Source organism: Macaca nemestrina, chromosome 10 (genome assembly GCF_043159975.1).
Source record: "Macaca nemestrina isolate mMacNem1 chromosome 10, mMacNem.hap1, whole genome shotgun sequence".
Classification (NCBI taxonomy): domain Eukaryota; kingdom Metazoa; phylum Chordata; class Mammalia; order Primates; family Cercopithecidae; genus Macaca; species Macaca nemestrina.
In genome coordinates, this window is record NC_092134.1 from 23,427,913 (window position 1) to 23,447,435 (window position 19,523).

The window sequence follows — 19,523 nt, forward strand, 5'->3', positions numbered from 1 at the left end:
TGCCTGCCTCCTCTTTGCAGGAGATTCTGATTCTGTTGGCTATTTGGTTTTTAAGTATCTAAAAGACTTTGGCTGGGCACGGTGACTCACGCCTGTAATCCCAACACTTTGGGAAGCTGAGGTGGGTGGATCGTTTGAGCTCAGGAATTTGAGACCACCCTGGGCAACATGGTGAAATCCTGTCTCTACTAAAATACAAAAATTTAGCCTGACATGGTGGTGTGCGCCTGTAGTCCCAGCTACTTGGGAGGCTGAGGCAGGAGAATTGCTTGAGCTCGGGAGGCGGAGGTTGCAGTGAGCTGAGATTGCTCCACTGTACTCTAGCTTGGGCTACAGAGTGAGACTCTGTCTCAAAAAAAATAAAAAATAAATAATTGAAGCACTGCAGGAAGAAGTAGCTGTCAACCACCAACAGGAGTTTAAAAAAAATACACAAAGTTGGCCAGGTACAGTAGCTCATGCCTGTAATCCTAGCACTTTGGGAGGCTGAGACTGAAGGATTGCTTGAGCCCAGGAGTTCAAGACCAGCCTGGGCAATGGTGTAGTGAGTCCCAGTCTCTACAAAAAGTAAAAAAAAAAAAAAAAAAAAAATTAGCCCAGCATGGTGGTGCACACCTGTAGTCCCAACTACTCTGGAGGCTGAGGTGGGAGGATTGCTTGAGCCCAGGAGTTCCAGGCTACAATGAGCCATGATTGTGCCACTGCATTCCAGCCTGGGCAACACAGTGATACCCTGTCTCAAAAAAAAAAAAAAAAGATATACAAAGCTGTCCAGTTGTCCTAAAAGCCTGAAGGCACACCATCTAGAGTCATTTAGTGATGGTTTGAGGGGACCAGTGACATTTCTGGGCCACATCTTTATCATAACTCATATTTTTGATGATGGCCCTGTTTAGAAAGCTACAAATGGCTTCCACTATGAAAGCAGTGACATTTGTGTTACATTTTGATGAGCTCCATCCAGGATGGCTGAGCTACAATACCGATGGTGTATTTGTATTTGAGAGCCAGGCACAGGGGTGCACAGCTGTAGTCCGAGGTACTCAGGAAGCTGAGGCAGGAAGATCACTTGAGCCCAGGAGTTCTTGGCTGTAGTGTGCTACACTGATTGGGTGTCTGCACTAAGTTTGGCATCAATATGGTGACCTCCTGGCAAAGGGGACCACCAGGTTGCTTAAAGAGGTGTGAACTGGCCCAGGTTGGAAACAGCAGGTCAAAATTCCCATGCTGATCAGTAGAGGGATGGCACCTGTGAATAGCCACCGCACTCCAGCCTGGGCAATATAGCAAGACTCTTAAAAAAAATGGTAGATGGAAAATATTTCACTGTTTTCATTTGTTTTATTATTGAGATTAAGCATTTTTTCATTTCTATTGTGAATTGCCCACTGTTCTATAGGGCTGTTGTTTTTTTCTTACTGATTTGTAAGAGCTCTTTACATATTAGGGATATCAGCCTTTTTTCTGTTACGCTTGTTACACAGACTCTTTACTGTCTGCCCCCAAGTTTTTTGGCTTTAGTTGGTGGTGGAATTTCTCCTCTCCCCCATATAGGAGGTTTCTGTTTTTTATAATTAGGTTTATTGGTTTCTTTCCTTGTGCCTTGTGAGTTGAGTAGCTTGCATTGGAAAAAGCCTTCTCCATTAAACAGAAGGGGCCATTTGCCAGCTGTTCCAGATAACCAAGGCTTTACTGTATTTGGAATCTGCTCATTCTAGTTGGGTCTGTGAAAGAAGATGGTGGGACCATATCTGATTTTTCTTTTTTTAAAGACAGCTTCAGGCCAGGCATGGCAGCTCACGCCTGTAATCCCAGCACTTTGAGGGGGCCAAGGCAGACAGATCGCTTGAGCCCAGGAGCTTGAGACTGGCTTGGGCAAAATAGTAAGACCCCGTCTCTATTTTTTTTTTTTTCAGACAGTCTCACGCGTGATCTCAACTCACTGCAACTTCCACCTCCCAGGTGCAAGTGATTCTCTTGCTTCAGCCTCCCAAGTAGCTGGGATTACAGATTTGCACCACTACGCCCAGCTAATTTTTATATTTTTAGTACAGATGGGGTTTCACCATGTTGGTCAGCTGGTCTTGAACTCCGAACCTCAGGTGATCTGCCTGCCTCGGCCTCCCAAAGTGTTGGGATTACAGACGTAAGCCACCATGCTCGGCCTGACCCTGTCTCTATTTAAAAAAAATAAGAAGAAGAATAAGTAAAAAATGTTTAAAAAGACAGCTTCCTTTCTCCCTGGAGGTCATGAACTAGAAAACCCTCCAAGTCCCCTCCCTCCCTCCAGGTAGACAGGTTCTGGGTGGCATTTCAAAGAGCCTGTTTGCTGACAACAATAAAAAAAAAAAACAAGTTTGGGGTAACTGCAAAACTGGTCAAACAAGAAGGGTAATTTGGGGTTAGGGCTGCATTCTGTAGGAAACGGAAGGCTCGAGAGCCTGGTAGAAACATGTCATGCTCTATTCAGAGCAGGCGCAGGCTTGAATTTAAACTATTAGAGGCTGGGTGTGGTGGCGCACGCCTGTAATCCCAGCTTCTAGGGAGCTGAGGCAGGATAATCACTTGAACCCGGGAGGCGGAGGTTGCAGTGAGCCTAGATTGTGCCACTGCACTCCAGCCTGGGCGACAGAGTGAGACTCTGTCTCAAAATAAATAAATAAGTAAAATAAACTATTAGAAAAGCGACCACATGCTTGGGAATTAAAATCGTCTTCTGGTTTCCTATTTTCTCTGAGTTCACAGGACTTCAAAGAAACATTCTTTGAGTTCGAAGAATGGTAACATTCTAGACAGAAAGGTTAAGGGTGTAGTGGAAGCAGCTTTGGCTCTGGAATTGTGTCTTGGCACTCCCTGGAGTGTAACCTGGGCAAGTCATTTGGCTTTTCTGTGACTTGATGTCCTTGGACTGCACCAAAGGCAAACAGAAGCCTAGAGCCTTGAGTAGGTGATGTTGAAACAGGCTTCAGCCCAACTATATACAGAGCACTTCCTGTTTGCACAGCACCTCTGGGCTGTAGAAACCGAAGGGCCAGAACCTGGAGTGGTTAAGTCACTTGGCCAAACTCACACCAGAGCTGAGATTCAAACCTAGGACTGTGGATGCCACTGCTTCAATGCCACTGCCCAGGTTGATGCCCCTGCTAATCGCAGGCAGCCCACCTCCAGATACTTCCAGACCCACTTCAGCGTGCATGTTTACATAACACAGAGAGGCATGCAGAGCTCCCTTTCCTGCCAGTGACTCCCTGTGGGTAGAGCGTGGAAGTGGAGTCTGGGGTGGCGTTCCCAGCCCCTGCCTCGCCCCCCCTCTCTTCCGCTAGGCTCCCAGCCCCAGAAGTGCATTTGGGGCATCACATTCCTCCCTTACTGTTGAGCAGGAGCTCTGGCCCTGTGCGGTGGCCCCACACACAATAACAGCTGCTGTTGGGGCCCAGCTCCTGCTGACCATGGCGGCCTCGTGACCCTTGTAACGCATGGTCAGGAGAACACAAAACAAAAAGCCTTTCTCCCTGCCACCAGGGCAGGGCCCCTCAGAACTGCAAAAGGATGCTGCATAACATTTTTCTGCGTCTCTGAAATGCATGTTGAATGACCTGAGTCATTGAGAAAAACTAATAAGCCACCCATGGTTGATGGTGATCTGTCATCAAGCCCTGCCATCATCTCTTCTTCACTGGAAGGCTTTGGTTGAAAACCAGCCAATGGCAGTAAAAACAATCATGGTCAGTGCTTTGAGCCCTCACTTTGCACGTGTGACACCTCTTTCTCACAGCAGCCCTGCAGAGGAACATCTTAGAAGGATTTCCATTTTATAAGCAGGGGAACTGAGGCCCAAGTCCCTTCACATATCCTCTGCCATCTGGGTTGGATAGGTACTTAAAACCAGTGTGTTGGGTCAGTCTGAACCATAGGAGGGTGCAGAGATGGAAAGCCTGGCAGGGAAATACACTGACAGATTCTACATTTCCCACAGTCCATTCATTCACTCATTCATTCCACAGATGTCATACAAGTACCGACTGGGGTCAGGCACCTGCTGGGTGCTGGGGGCGTAGCAGGGAACCTGGTCCCTGCCCTCTTCAGAGCTCAAGTCTGGTGGCAAGACTGTTGGTTTAAAAAACAAAGGTGTAACACACGTGACTATCATCACTGTAACGGTGAAACAGACTTGGAAAAAAAGGTAGAAAAACAAATAGGAGTTTATGAGCAGAAAAAAACCCTGACACTAGTTTTTTCAGCATTTTCTATGAGAAAATCCAAACGTGGCAAAGTTGAAAGAATTTTACAGTAAATAGTACTCGTACATCTATCACCTAGATGTTACCATTAATATTTTACTGTGCCTATCTATCCATATCTCTGTCCATCCGTCCATCAGTCTAATGTAAGCCTTTGTACATTATGCATTTTTATTTTTCATTTATTTATTTTTTTGAGATGGAATTTCACTCTTGTTGCCCAGGCTGGAGTGCAGTGGCACAATCTCAGCTCACTGCAACCTCTGCCTCCTGGGTTCAAGTGATTCTTCTGCCCCAGCGTCCCAAGTAGCTGGGATTACAGGTGCGCGCCACCATGCCTGGCTAATTTTTGTATTTTTATTAGAGACGGGGTTTCACCATGTTGGTCAGGCTGGTCTTGAACTCCTGACCTCAGGTGATCCACCCGCCTCGACCTTCCAAAGTGCTGGGATTATAGGGGCGAGCCACTGCGCCTGGCCCACATTTTAATTTTCTTAAAGAGATGGAGTCTCACTCTGTTGCACAGGCTGGAGTGCAGTGACACAATCATAGCTCAGTGCAACTTTAAATCCTGGGCTTGAGCGATCCTCCACCTCAGCCTCCCAAGTAGCTGGGACTACAGGTGCATGCCACCATGTCCGGCTCATTATACATTTTGGGAAGATGAGGATGTAAAGCCGTCAGCTGGAGCTGAGGAACAGCCTTATGTCTGGATGGGTTTTGCCAGTCCCCATGTAGCCCATCCATGGCACCTGCCTGGCCCCCTGTGAGGGTCGGAATTGGCACCCTCTGGCGGCGCTGTAGTCACTGGCGGAGGAAAGAGGATCTTGGCTCCGGTGTTGTTATGTAAGTTGAGAATGCATGGTCCTTCCAGAGAGGCAGCGGTAGCGGTGCTGGAAGAGAACACCTTCCAGGGCTAACAAGTGGCATGACCTCCCCAGGTTGGCCTCCACATGCAGCGAAGGTCAGTGATCCGTCAGGTGAGGTTAAAGGGTGGCATGGAGTTGTCACCCCATTGATGCCTGGCAGGCCTGTCTGGGAGACCAGAGCACCCTGGATTCATTGCCTGCATCCCTGGCGCAGCACCTCTGAGCAGCCTCTGACGTGACCACCATAGGGAAGGCTCCAGCATGGCCCCTTGTTGGGAGATTTGCCTCTGTAGACATTGGAAAGAGGCTCAGTTGCCAAGAGGAGACTGCTCATGGCCCAGCGTGAGGACAGCATGCCCGGAGCTTGCAGCAGGGCAAGGTGGCAGCCCCGGCTCTAGTGGGGCCTCACAGGGGAGCACAGAGAAAGCAGCAGGGGCACAGGTCAAGGATGAGTCCCACTCGGTGGAGGTTCTGGGGGATCCTGTGGCTTCCACAATGATGTCATTTGCTGGGTCACAGCACCTGACCCTAGTAATGATATGATTGAAGTCCAGGTACTGAGTGTTCAGCACTCACCGGGCACTCTGCTACATGTATTTGGTGCCTTATTTTATTTTATTTTTGAGATGGAGTCTTGCTCTGTTGCTAGGCTAGAATACAGTGGCACAATCTCGGCTCACTGCAACCTCCGCCTCCTAGGTTCAGGCGATTTTCCTCTCTCAGCCTCCTGGGTATCTGGGACTACAGGCGCCTGCTACCACGCCTGGCTAATTTTTGTATTTTTAGTAGAGGTGAGGTTTCACCATGTTGGCCAGGCTGGTCTCAAACTCCTGACCTTGTGATCCGCCCGCCTTGGCCTCCCAAAGTGCTGGGATTACAGGTGTGAGCTACCGCCTGGCCTCGGTGCCTTATTTTTAATTTCTTAAAGAAGTATATGAAATAAGTACTTTTATTGCCCCATTTGACACAAGAGGAAACTGAGGCACACAGAGGCGAGGAGACTTACTCAGCTTGGGAGTGGTCGTGCAGGATTCTCACCCCATCTATCTGAATCCCTAGCCCACCTTCTTTCCACTGGACTCTGGGCTGTTTCCTTAAGTGTCTAATGCTGTTTCTCTCATGTACCTCTTTTCATAGCTGCAATTAGAATGTTCCAGATGGCTGGCCAGGTGTGCAGGGTCACCCTGGGTGGAATTTGGCTAAAGGAAGTTCCTCCCCTAGCCCTCTGCCCTCATGTGGTCACTTGGCGCACACACTGAGGTCCCTGTCTGGCCTCCTGGGTATTGGCCTTTCACTCCCGTGGGGTCGGCACCCGCCTCTAGCCTGCTCTGGGGTCTTTGTTCCCTGGGCTCTGTAGTAGGCTTAGTGAGCTCACTTTTCTGGACTGCAACAAGGACGATGAAAAGGTGTCACGGAAGCCCGGTAGTCTGTCTTCAGTCTCGAAGGTAAAGTCCACATCGAGCCTACTCAGTAAAGAACCTGCATACTTCCTGCATGTAAGGAGTGAGATGTCCTGTGACAGCCTGCCATGGGGGTGACAAAAGAGGGAGCGGAGGAGAGGCAGGCAGCAGGTTGCTCACATTTCAGCAGATCCCAGCAGTTCCAGGCACTGCCAGGCAGTTTCCAGGTCTACATTTTATCAACTCCAACGTGTTACCTATTATACGATGCTCCCATATATTATGACCCACCAAGAAAGGAAAACGCCTCCATTTAAGAACATTCTACTGGGTGTGATGGTGTGTCCCTCTAATCGCAGCACTTTGGGAGGCTGAGGCAGGAGGATTGCTTGAGTCCAGGAGTTGAAGCCTGCAGTGAGCTGTGATCTCGCCATTGTACTCCAGCTTGAGTGCCAGAACAAGACCCTATCTTTATTTTATGCATTTATTTATTTTTATTTATCTTGCTTCAGTTGCCAAAGGACCCTGTCTTTAAAAACACACATAGGTGCACGCTACTATTGAAGACAATGGCCGAGAACAGATTAAGAGGGCAGAAGTCCGGGAGTGTATTTCACATAGCCAGCTGAAAACACTTTAAGGCTACCAACAAAGCAAAACCGGTTACCACTAATCTTAAGAAGATAAACGAGGCCGGGCACAGTGGCTCATGCCTGTAATCCCAGAACTTTGGGAGGCAGAGGCGGGTGGATCACCTGAGGGTGGGAGTTCGAGACCAGGCTGACCAACATAGTGAAACCCGCCTCTACTAAAATACAAAATTAGCCAGGCGTGGTAGCGTGTGCCTGTAATCCCAGCTACTCGGGAGGCTGAGGTAGGAGAATTGCTTGAACACAGGAAGTGGAGGTTGTGGGGTCAGCTGAGATCGTGCTATTGCACTCCAGCTTGGGCAACAGGAGTGAAACTCTGTCTCGGGAAAAAAAAATAATAATAAACGTTATGAATGATGAAAAAGTCAACAGAGTAGATAAAGCTTTTATATTAAAAAACTGCAATTACTTTTGCACCAATCTAATAAATATACGAGATTTGCACACTTCTTAGAAGGACTTTCTCTTGAACCTCTGTAGAAAGAACTGATTCCTCAGTAGCATCATAAAAATAAAGTAGTTAATATTGATGAAGCTACAGAATTAATGGCTCAGTTCTAATATAGTGGTGATGCATCAAATTCCCCCCAAAGACCAATAAATTAAATGTTTTATACAATTAAAAACAAACACATTATATAGCTCTAGAAAAAATTTCTTTATATCCTTATTCTATGAGCTTTTTTCTATTTTAAAAGTTAAGCACTTTTTTTAAAAAAATCTTTTTTGTTAAAACAGACACATTAGCTTAGGTCTACACAAGATCCTGATCACCAAGATCTGTGCAAAAAAAAATTTTTTTTTTTTTTTGAGACAGAGTCTCACTCCGTCACCCGGGCTGGAGTATAGTGGCGTGATCTCACCTCACTGCAACCTCCGCCTCCCGGCTTCAAGCAATTTTCCTGCCTCAGCCTCCTGAGTAGCTGGGATTACAGGTGCGAGCCACCATACCCAGCTAATTTTTGTATATTGGTAAAAACAAGGTTTCACCATGTTGACCAGGATGGTCTTGAACTCCTGACTTCAAGTGATCCACCTGCCTTAGCCTCCTAAAGTGCTGGGATTACAGGCGTGAGCCACTGCACCAGGCCAAAATTTTTTTTTAATTAGCCAGATATGGGTGCATGCCTGTAGTCCCAGCTACTCCAGAGGCTGAGGTTGGGAGGATGGCTTGAACCCAGGAGGTCAAGGCTGTGGTGAGCTATGATCACACCACTGCGCTCCAGCCTGAGTGACAGAGCAAGACTCTGTCTCAAGATAAACCCCAAAAAACAAATACCATTCTGATTCTCGAGATGAATCAAATGTGTGTCTTAGGATTGGATTGTTTATTTCAAGCTGTCCTCATCATGCCTCTGTGATTGGTGCTGTAGCCTCATTTGCCAACAGGAAGCTCAGAGAACGGAGCTGGGAGCTGCACCCAAGCCCATGCTGCCTTAGTAACATCCAGAACAACTCAGCTCTCCCCGGGACCCACCACGTAACCCACCCACCATGTCCCCACGGCCTGCAGTGGCCTTGAAAAATCACTTGCTGGTAATCTCAATCTCTCTTCTCATTTTGTCCCCAGATTGCCTTGGGTCCCCAGTGTTTACTCCCATCAAGGCAGACATAAGCGGCAACATCACGGTACGTACCTGGTCAGGCAGCCATAGCCCAGGACTTGCATCAGGAATCTAAGCCTACCTGGGTTGCCAGCACCATGGTCCCAGCTGCAAGCTTCCCAGCCCGAGGAAGGAGATGGAGGCATAGAAGATGGGCCCCAAACTTGCCCAATCAGGGCTCAATGTTCTCTGCCCTCCTCCACAGTCTTGCCATCTGGTCACCAGTCTAGCCTGACTGGGACCAAAGTCTAATTAAAGGGTTGACCCTGAGAAGGAACCTGCTGGTTCTTTCATCTATCCCCACCAAGTAAGTAAGTCCCAAAGTCCGCAGTCAGCACTGGTCTGGCCCTCCCCTTCTCCAATCCTGGTAGTTCCTGATGCCGTCTCCCCTGCCATAGACTGCCCGTGAGAATCCATGTAGGGCCCAGCCAAGGGCTTGGGACACACTGTATGATCTCATTTCTTCATCCCAGCAGCCCTTTGAGGCTGGTCCTGTGTTATCCCCTTTTTACAGATGAAGAAGCTGAGACTCAGAGTGAGACCTTAAGAGAAGGACTCACTTAAGGTCACAAGCAAGTAAGTGGCAGAGCTGGGATTCAGACCCAGGCCTACCTGGCTCCATCTCAGAGGCCTTCATTCCTGGACTTCTTGGAATCCTCGGAACCTATTTCCACTTGTCCACCAAAGCAAAACTTCAGATACTTGGTGTCTGAGCCAGTGTCAGTAGTGGCTGGAGAACATGAACTTTGTACCAACTGTGTGACCTTGGACAAGTCCATGCCCTTCTGTGAGCCTCAGTGTCTCTGCCTGTAAAATGGGATAATGACAGCAACTTCAGGGTTGCCACCAGGATCATATAAGGCAGTGCCTGTAAAGCATTTTGCAAATCCTTGCTCATGTGAACAGTCATAGTTACTGTTTTTTTTTTTTTTTTTTTTTTTTTTTTGAGACTGAGTCTGGCTCTGTCGCCCAGGCTGGAGTGCAGTGGCCGGATCTCAGCTCACTGCAAGCTCTGCCTGCCGGGTTTACGTCATTCTCCTGCCTCAGCCTCCCGAGTAGCTGGGACCACAGGCGCCCGCCACTTCGCCCGGCTAGTTTTTTGTATTTTTTAGTAGAGATGGGGTTTCACCGTGTTAGCCAGGATGGTCTCGATCTCCTGACCTCGTGATCCGCCCGTCTCGGCCTCCCAAAGTGCTGGGATTACAGGCTTGAGCCACCGCGCCCGGCCCATAGTTACTGTTACAGGTCTTATCCCTGCTGTTCCTGGAGGGCAGGAAGGAGCGGGAGATGCTGGTAGGGTGCTCTTCACCCAGCGTGCGGGCCAGATGTCTATGGGGGGCAGTTTACCTAAGGGAAAATCCTGTGTGCTCCATTTCAGAAAATCAAAGCCGTGTATGACACCAACCCAGCCAAGTTCCGGACCCTGCAGAACATCCTGGAGGTGGAGAAAGAAATGTATGGAGCAGAGTGGCCCAAAGTAGGGGCCACACTGGCGCTGATGTGGCTGAAAAGGTGACGGGCTCAGGTGGCAGGGCCTGGGTGCTGTGCTGCAGAGGGAAAGCAAACCTGTCACTGTTCCGCAGTGTCACCCCAGGCTGGGAAGGTCACTTCCGAGCCCTTCCAGTGTGATGCTAGTTAATGACTGGGAAACGGCCTCCCAAGGGCCAGGGCTTGCCTGACAGTGATGCTTCCTGGTTCCAGTCCCATCAGAGTATAGGAGCACACCCTGATCAGGGCATCGTGCTAAGCTTTTTTATGCTGATTGGGTTTCATATTCTGTGAGTTAGGTGTGGTAGCTATTCGCACCTCACAGAGGAGGCGGCTGGCACTTCTGGAGGCCAAATCACGTGCCCATGTCATCCGGCACAGTTAGGCAGGTTGCCTACTGCACGGAGGTGTCCTGTTTAGGGCTGGTCACACGTACAAAGTGGATTTGTATGTTACGACAGTTTCTTGGTAGAAGTACACCATCTTGAGGAGAAGGAATTCTTTTATTTTTATTTTTTATTTTCAGACAGAATCCCGTTCTGTTGCCCAGGCTGGAGTGCAGTGGTGCAATCTCGGCTCACTGCAGCCTCTGCCTCCTGGGTTCAAGCAATTCTCCTGCCTCAGCCTCTTGAGTAGCTGGGATTACAGGTGTGTACCACCATGCCTGGCTAAGTTTTGTATTTTTAGTAGAGACAGGCCCGCCATGTTGGCCAGGCTGGTCTTGAAGTCCTGGCCTCAAGTGATCCATGTGAGGCAGGTGTGAGGCACCGTGCCCGGCTGTGAGGAGGAGTTCTAATTTGCACAAATACATCCTATGGGCTGGTTTGAACCCATGCTGTTCTCAACCAGCTATAGACTCTTCAGCCCTCAAACCCAGTGCTTCTGCCCCTTAGAGCACCCCACCCTGACTTGATCCCCACCCCACTGCAGGGAGGGAGCAGAGCAGCTCACCTGGGGACCCCAGTGGGACAGTGAGGGGCAGTGAAGGAAAGAGCCTGCCAGGTGGGGGGCGCGCAGTGAGGCAGGCAGGGTTCACATCCTGGCCTGTGACTGAGCCTTTCTAGGGAAGCCTCAGTGCTTTCCTCTGTGAAATGGGCTGATTGTGCCAAGCTCAGCCTCACAGGCCCCAGGGAAGCAAGAGGTGAGATGATGTGTGTTAAGGGGAGGGCCCTGGTGAGCTTTTCCATGTGGACTCCTTGCTATACCCCATCTGCTTCTCCTGGCTCTCAAAACATCACCCTACCCCTTCAGGAAAGGCTCGAGTGGCCGTTGGAGGATGCTCTGGGAGGTCTCAGGCAGAGAAGCAATGTAGCAGACTTAGAAAGATGCTGAGGGCTGGGGAGCGGAGGCAGGGAACCTGGTGCACATGGGGCCAGTCTCGCCAGTGTGCCCGGTATATCCACAGTCTGTGGTCTGCAAACCCTTTAAGGGCCAGCACTGTGGCTTCATTCCTCAAGCCTGATGGTCGCCTACCATGTTCCAGCCTGTGGGGGTCATGTGGACACAGAAATGGACAAGGCAGGCCCAGACCCACCCCTCGTGGATCTTACAGCCAGTGTCACTGTTGTCATGGGCCAGCACCAGGCCTGGAGGAGAGAAGGTGCTTGGGAGATAATGAATGGAGCCAAGTGGTCACGTTACTTGTAAGCAGCAGGGAAAGATGATTAGGGAATAACCACGCCCTCTGGGGTGTACATGTTCCTGGCTCACAGTAGGTGGCAAATTCAGAGTCCATCAGGGTCTTTCACGACAGGGGTGTGCACGGTCCTAATGAACCTTCTCCTCCCTGGGCCGCAGAGGCCTCCGCTTCATCCAGGTCTTCCTCCAGAGCATCTGCGACGGGGAGCGGGACGAGAACCACCCCAACCTCATCCGCGTCAACGCCACCAAGGCCTACGAAATGGCCCTCAAGAAGTACCACGGCTGGATCGTGCAGAAGATCTTCCAGGTGAGCCGCCCTCACAGGCCCCAAAGGACCACCAGCTTGCAGATTCTGCTCGCCACTCTGCCCCTGCTTGGCCGAGGCCTCCTGGCCTGTGAGGCTGTGTTTACCCTCTCAGGCTCAGGAAGGGCTCCCCCATCTATTTGGATGAGGCTAGTGTACGGAGAGGTCCCCCTCCCGTGCCCTGGCCAGCCCCATTCAAGCCACAGTGAGTGTCACTGTAGATACTCCACGGTGTTTCTCTCTAGGGGCCTTGGCCTGCAAGGCCTGATGGTGGGGTGAAAAGAGAAACTACAGGGAAAGCCCTGGAGGACCCCAGGTCAAAGGTGGCCCAGCCTGATGGCCCCTCAAATTCAGCCTGGATCCCCACATGGGGCATGCGGGGAAAGAAGGGCCTCCTCCTGGGAGCATCTGCTGAAAGGACACCGGCCCTCTGCATTCTTGGTGGCTTGTGTTGGGGTGACATTGGCCAGGGCTCCTGGAAGTGAGGCTTCAGCCCCTGCCTGGTTAGGTGAGGGCCCTACAGTTGATCACCAGGCTGGAAGCCCTGCTCAGGAGACGTCTGAAGGCTCTCTGGCTGCCCTGCACCATGCCCTTCACCTGCTGCTTGCCGCCCTCATCTCACCCACATGTTCCTGCCCGGCCTGTTCTGGCCACCCTTTCTGCTGCAGCTCCCTCTGCCTGCCCACCCTGGTGGCCATGAGAACGAGGGGCTGATGGGCCCTGTTCAGTGTTCCTGTGGGGTACAGTCTGCAAGCAGGCTGGAGCAGAAACCAGTATGGTTCCAAAGAGGAAGAGCTGGTCACAGAGTGAGATGCATGGCAGCCCCTGGGCCATCCACCCCGGAAGAGCTGGAGACAGAGCCTATTCCCATCGGCCCCTTGAGATCTCCACAGTGCATTGCCCCTACAAATCCTCAAACCAGCACCTCAATAGTAACAGTGTGTCCTGTGTACCTGGCCCAGGGGAGCTGCCCATGAATTGTAATCTTCACAAATGCACCACAAGGTGGCACTGTTCTTACCCCCATTTCCCAGATGAGGACAGTGACACTGAGACAAGGTCACACAACACAAAAATGGGGGGCTGTGATCCTACCTTCCTGAGCCTCAATATCCTCATTTTTCAAATAGGTATAAAATAGGCATTAAATAAATGAAATTAATCAGTATAAAGTGCTTGACACATGGTTCACATGGTTTACACTCAGTACATCAAAGCTATTGCTTTTTTTTTTTTTGAGACAGGGTCTCCCTCTGTCACTGTCGCCCAGGCTGGAGTGCAGTGGTACAGTCTTAGCTTACTGCAACCTCCACTTCCCAGGCTCAAGCGATTCTCCAGCCTCAGTGTCGCAAGTAGCTGGGACTACAGGTGCGAGCTACCAACACCTAGCTAATTTTTGTATTTTTTTGTAGAGACAAGGTTTCACCATGTTGCCCAGACTGGTTTTGAACTCCTGAGCTCAAAGCAATCCTCCCACCTTGGCCTCCCAAAGTGCTGGGATTATAGGCGTGAGCCACCACCCCAGCTATTACTACTTTTATTATGAAAGAATAATATTTGGCCAGGTGCGGTGGCTCATGCCTGTAATCCCAGCACTTTGGAAGGCCGAGGCAGGTGGATCACCTGAGGTCAGGTTGGAGATCAGCCTGGCCAACATAGTAAAACCCCGTCTCTACTAAAAATACAAAAAATTGGCCGGGCGCGGTGGCTCAAGGCTGTAATCCCAGCACTTTGGGAGGCTGAGGCGGGCGGATCACAAGGTCAGGAGATCAAGACCATCCTGGCTAACATGGTGAAACCCCGTCTCTACCACAAATACAAAAAATTAGCTGGGTGTGGTGGTGGGCGCCTGTAGTCCCAGCTACTTGGGTGTCTGAGGCAGGAGAATGGCGTGAACCCAGGAGGCAGAGCTTGCAGTGAGCTGAGATCATGCCACTGCACTCCAGCCTGGGTGACAGAGTGAGACTCCATCTAAAAAAAAAAAAAAAAAATTAGCTGGGCATGGTGGCAGGCACCTGTAGTCCCAGCTACTTGGGAGGTTGAGGTAGGAGAATAGCTTGAACCCAGTAAGCAGAGGTTGCAGTGAACCAAGATCGTGCCACTGCACTCCAGCCTGGGTGACAGAGCAAGACTATGTCTAAAAAGATTTAAAAAATAGTATTTATACTTTCCTCATCCTATCAAACTCCTGGCCTAAACTTGTTTTTTCTTTTTTTTTTTAAGACGGAGTCTCGCTCTGTCACCCAGGCTGAAGTGCAGTGGCGTGATCTCAGCTCACTGCAACCTCCGCCTCCCAGGTTCAAGCAATTTTCCTGCCTCAGCCTCCCGAGTAGCTGGGACTACAGATGCCCACCACTACACCTGGCTAAGTTTTTGTATTTTTAGTAGAGACGGGGTTTTATCATATTGGCCAGGCTGGTCTCGAACTCCTGACCTTGTGATCTGCCCACCTTGGCCTCCCAAAGTGCTGGGATTACAGGCATGAGCCACCGCACCTGGCTAGCCTAAGCTTTTTATCTAGTTGTACCTTTTTTCTTCTGGCTCTGAAATTCTGTGAATTTCAAATTATCTGTACTTTTCAAGTATGAGAGCAGCCCTGAAATTTAGGGAAGTATCGGCCCCCTAAGGACAAAAGAGAGACCACAGTATGATTAGCAGTCGTCTCCCCAACTCAGAAAGTGAGTTTTCCGAAGAAGCAGTTCCCTTTTTTCAGAGCAAGGAACCCAGAAGGAAGAGACTTACCCATGCTGAACACCTACTGTGTGCCAGGTGTTGTGCTGAGTGCCTACTGTATGCCTGGTGCTGTGCTGAGCACTTTGTACAAGCCCCCTAATCCTTATAAAAGCAACCCAGTTAGGTGGGAGCCATTATCCCCATTTTGCAGATGAGGAAACTGAAGCTCAGAGAGGCTAAGTGACTTGCTCAAGGTTCACAGCTAGTTGGTGGCCCAGACTGGCATTTGCACCTAGGCTTGTCTGTCCCCAAAGCTGATGTCCTTCCTGCTGTCGCTCAAAATACACCTCCCTTTTCCTTTCCCTTCCAACACCTCAAATAGCACAGACCCCCTGTCCAGCACGGACCCAGGGAAGACCCCTCCCAGAACCCTGGCCTGCTGGCCTGGCTCCTCGGCCCCTGCTAACGCTGTGCCTACCTCCCTTCTTGCCCGTCTCAAGGCAGCACTGTACGCAGCCCCCTATAAATCCGACTTCCTGAAAGCACTCTCCAAGGGGCAGAATGTGACAGAGGAGGAGTGCCTGGAGAAGATCCGCCTCTTCCTAGTCAACTACACGGCCACCATCGATGTCATCTATGAGATGTACACCCAGATGAATGCCGAGCTTAACTACAAGGTGTAGGCGTGCCCACCGCTGGACACGCCCCTGACTCGTGGCCACACGGAGAAACAGGCAAACCAGAATCACTGTGAATCAAGTCTGTGAGCTGCCCCTGGCCTGCGTCCCCCAGAGCGGCCCAGGGTCCTGCCAGAGTCTGCAGGGGACAGCCCTCGTTTTTTAAGTCATTTTTTTTTTTTGGTCTATTCTAAAGGACCAATAAATAATGATCTTACTTCCAAATCTCCTTGGAATTCACGACAGCACAGACTGACTTTATAGCTTCATTTCAGCGTGGTAAAAATTGATTAACACTTCTAATAAGTCAAGTCCTAGGGTTTTTTGGTTTTGTTTTGTCGCCAACGAGGAACACGGCTCTGGGGGAATGGTGTCATCCACCTCACTTTAAAAATAAGCACATGATGGCCGGGCACCGTGGCTCACGCCTGTAATCCCAGCACTTTGCGGGAGGCCGAGGTGGGTGGATCACCTGAGGTCGGGAGTTTGAGACCAGCCTGGCCAACATGGTGGAACCCCATCTCTACTAAAAATATAAAAAATTAGGCGTGGTGGCGCACGCCTGTAGTTCCAGCTACTCAGGAGGCTGAGGCAGGAGAACCACTTGAACCCAGGAGGTGGAGGTTGCAGTGAGCTGAGATCGCACCACTGCACTCCAGCCTGGGCAACAAGAGCAAAACTCCGTCTCAAAAAAAAAAAGAGGTGGGTGGATCACTTGAGGTCAGAGTTTGAGACCAGCCTGACCAACATGGTGAAATCCTGTCTCTACTAAAAATACCCAGGCATGGTAGCACACGCCTGTAATCCCATCTTCTTGGGAGGCGGAGGCAGGAGAATCGCTAGAACCCGGGAGGTGGAGGTTACAGTAGCTGAGATCGCACCACTGCATACCAGCCTGGGCAACGAGAGCGAAACTCAGTCTCAAAAAAAAAAAAGCACGTGACCTTATGAAGCTCTCGCTGTATTGCTATTTTGGTTATTTTAAGGACTATAATAAGAGTTTGATTTGAAATTATGCAGGGCCCCTATGTGGGATTTTTTTTTTTTTTAAAAGCAAACTGGTGTGTATTCTCATGTGGTTTGCATAGCCCAGCCTCACAGCACTGTTGTAAATCCTGCTCTTTCTGTCTCGCTAGACAGGTTTTTTTGTTTGTTTTCTTTTTTCTGGTTTTTTGTTGTTGTTGTTGCTGTTATTTTACAGCTGAAACTAACCAGCAAGCCCTTGATGACCAAGAGGCGTTTCTTTCAAAGCTATAGGGCACAAACAATTGACCATAGATGACTCTGTTTTCATTCTTCAGAAGAATTACTTCCTTCAGGGACAGATTTTTCAACCTCAGAAACTACCTACTGTGTGTATTCTCTTGACGGGGAGAGATGGACCCTCCAGCCGCTAGGATTCAAGAAAACGCCTCGCTGCCTTAACCGGAACTGTTCTTCCTGGCGCTACAAACAACTGTACTTTTTAAAGTGCTGGGGCAAACAAAGCAACCCCAAAACAATTGACGTGTGTTTTAAAAGAAAAAACCCAATGAGGAACAATTGGTGATTTTTATGCAGAAACTAAATAATCCTTAATAAATAAATCTCTATTTTGGAATCACATCTGTGCACTGTATTGGTTCTTGATTTTTTTTTTTTTTTTCTTTCCTGCATTGAAAATTACAACTGGGGACCCTTACAAATCCTACCAAGAACTTATTTTCTGGCCTCCACGGTTTTAAATTTTTATTTATTTATTTTATTATTTTTAAATGTTTTTGTAGAGATTGGGGTCTTGCTATGCAAAGTTGCCAGGCTGGTCTCAGTCTCCTGGCCTCAAGCAATCCTCTTGCCTCAGCCTCCCAAAGGGTTGGGATTACAGGCATGAGCCACTGCACCAGGCCTGGCCTCCATGGTTTTAAAAAACAGAACTGGTTGCTGCATGGAGAAACGGGAATTTCACATAAGACTCTTGGGTTTTGGCAGGGTGCAGTGGCTCACTTCTGTAATCCCAGCACTTTGGGAGGCTGAGGCGGGTGGATCACTTGAGGTCAGGAGTTCGAGACAAGCATGGCCAACATGGTAAAACCCCGTCTCTACTAAAAATACAAAAATTAGCCAGGCATGGTGGCAGGCACCTGTAATCCCAGCTACTTTGGAGGCTGAGGCAGGAGAATCACTTGAACCTGGGAGGCAGAGGTTGCAGTGAGTCGAGATTGCACCATGGCAATCCAACCTGGCCGACAAGAACAAGACTCTATCTCAAAGAAAAAAAAAAAATCTTGAGTTTCTGTAGCCATAAAAAAAGAATGAGTTCATGTCCTTTGCAGGGACATGGATGAAGCTGGAAGCCATCATTCTCAGCAAACTTAACACAGGAACAGGAAACCAAACACCGCATGTTCTTACTCATAAGTGGGAGTTGAACAATGAGAACACATGGACACAGGGAGGGGACCATCACACACTGGGGCTTGTCGGTGGTGGGGGCAAGGGGAGGGAGAGCATTAGGACAAGTACCTAATGCATGCAGGGTTTAAAACCTAGATGACGGGTTGATAGGTGCAGCAAACCACCATGGCACGTGTATACCTATGTAACTTATAATTAAAAAAAGAAAAGAACCTTGGATTTCTAGCTTCTTTTGAAAAACCAGGCTGCCTGGCAGGAGCTGAGAGATGACTGCCCCCTTGGCTGGGCAGGGCAAGGGAAGGGGGAATCAATTCTCCACTTTGCCTTAGTCTCCACCCATCCCTATTGCCTCCCCATCCCGGACCAGTTTGCACTTTTTCATGGGCTGTTGTTTTTTCTGATTCTAGGGTTAAATGTAGAGGGAAATATTTATTTTATTTTGGCCTCCGAAAATGCTGGGATTACAGGCATGAGCCACTGCCCCTGGCCAAGAAAAGATCATTTTAAGGCCGAACACAGCGGCTCACGCCTGTAATCCTCGCACTTTGGGAGGCCAAGGCAGATGGATCACTTGAGGTCAGGAGTTTGAGACCAGCCTGGCTAACATGGTGAAACCCCATCTCTACTAAAAATACAAAAATATTAGCTGGGGTGGTGGTGTGCACCTGTAATCCCAGCTACTGTCCTGCTGAGGCGGAGAATTGCTGGAACTCGGGAGGCAGAGGTTGCAGTGAGCCAAGATTGTGCCACTGCACTCCAGCCTGGGAGACAGAGTGAGATTCCCTTTCCAAAAACAACAACAACAAAAACTTTTTAATTAAAAATATTCGCTGGACATGGTGGCCAGCTACTTGGGAGGCTGAGGCAGGAGAATCGCTTGAACACAGGAGGTGGAGGCTGCAGTGAGCCGAGACTGCACCAATGCACTCCAGCCTGGGTGACAGAACTAGACTTTGTCTCAAAAAATAAATAAATAAATAAAAATAAAAAAATCACTTTAAAAAGGAGAGACAGAATTCTGTATTTCTAGGAAATCCAAAGGGAAAAAAAACCTAAAAAGCAATTAGAGCTTAGAATGAACAGTAGCATCCCTAATCTGAGGATTATTAAAAAATATAATAAAATAGGCTGGGCATGGTGGCTCACACCTGTAATCCCAGTACTTTGGGAGGCCAAGGCGGGTGGATCACCTGAGGTCAGGAGTTCAAGACCAGCCTCGCCAAGATGGTGAAACCCCGTCTCTACTAAAAATATGAAAATTAGCCAGATGTGGTGGTGGACGCCTGTAGTCCCAGTTACTTGGGAGGCTGAGGCAGGAGAATGGCGTGAACCTGGGAGGTGGAGCTGGCAGTGAGCCAAGATCACGCTACTGCACTCCAGCCTGGGCAACAGAGCAAGACTCCATTTCAAAAAAAAAAAAATCTTTTCTTCATGTCTCTGACATAATATGGTGAAACTGGGAGGGCAAATTTTTATGGAAGGCAGGGATTTTCCCAGGCCAGCCCCCGTTCCTAGTACCTGCGGGGATCCTGGGAGCATTTTGGGTTTTCGACCCCAGAGACAAAAGCCAGCAGGGCATCTA

General features: G+C 49.3%; 1 protein-coding gene across 3 annotated transcripts in view; it reads left to right on the forward strand.

Moving 5' to 3' along the window:
- GLT (glycolipid transfer protein) overlaps nucleotides 1-17,152 on the forward strand; it is a 31,451-nt gene extending 14,299 nt beyond the window's left edge. For 2 of the 3 annotated variants that reach the window (XM_011761088.2, XM_011761089.3), the window contains exons 2-5: nucleotides 8,731-8,789; nucleotides 10,143-10,276; nucleotides 12,050-12,200; nucleotides 15,371-17,152. In XM_011761088.2, coding sequence (XP_011759390.1) covers nucleotides 8,731-8,789; nucleotides 10,143-10,276; nucleotides 12,050-12,200; nucleotides 15,371-15,553 — 527 coding nt within the window. In that variant the 3' untranslated portion in view covers nucleotides 15,554-17,152. The remainder of the gene's footprint in view (nucleotides 1-8,730; nucleotides 8,790-10,142; nucleotides 10,277-12,049; nucleotides 12,201-15,370) is intronic. The other variant, XM_071071153.1, reaches the window with a different exon arrangement.
- Nucleotides 17,153-19,523: the final 2,371 nt, after the last annotated feature.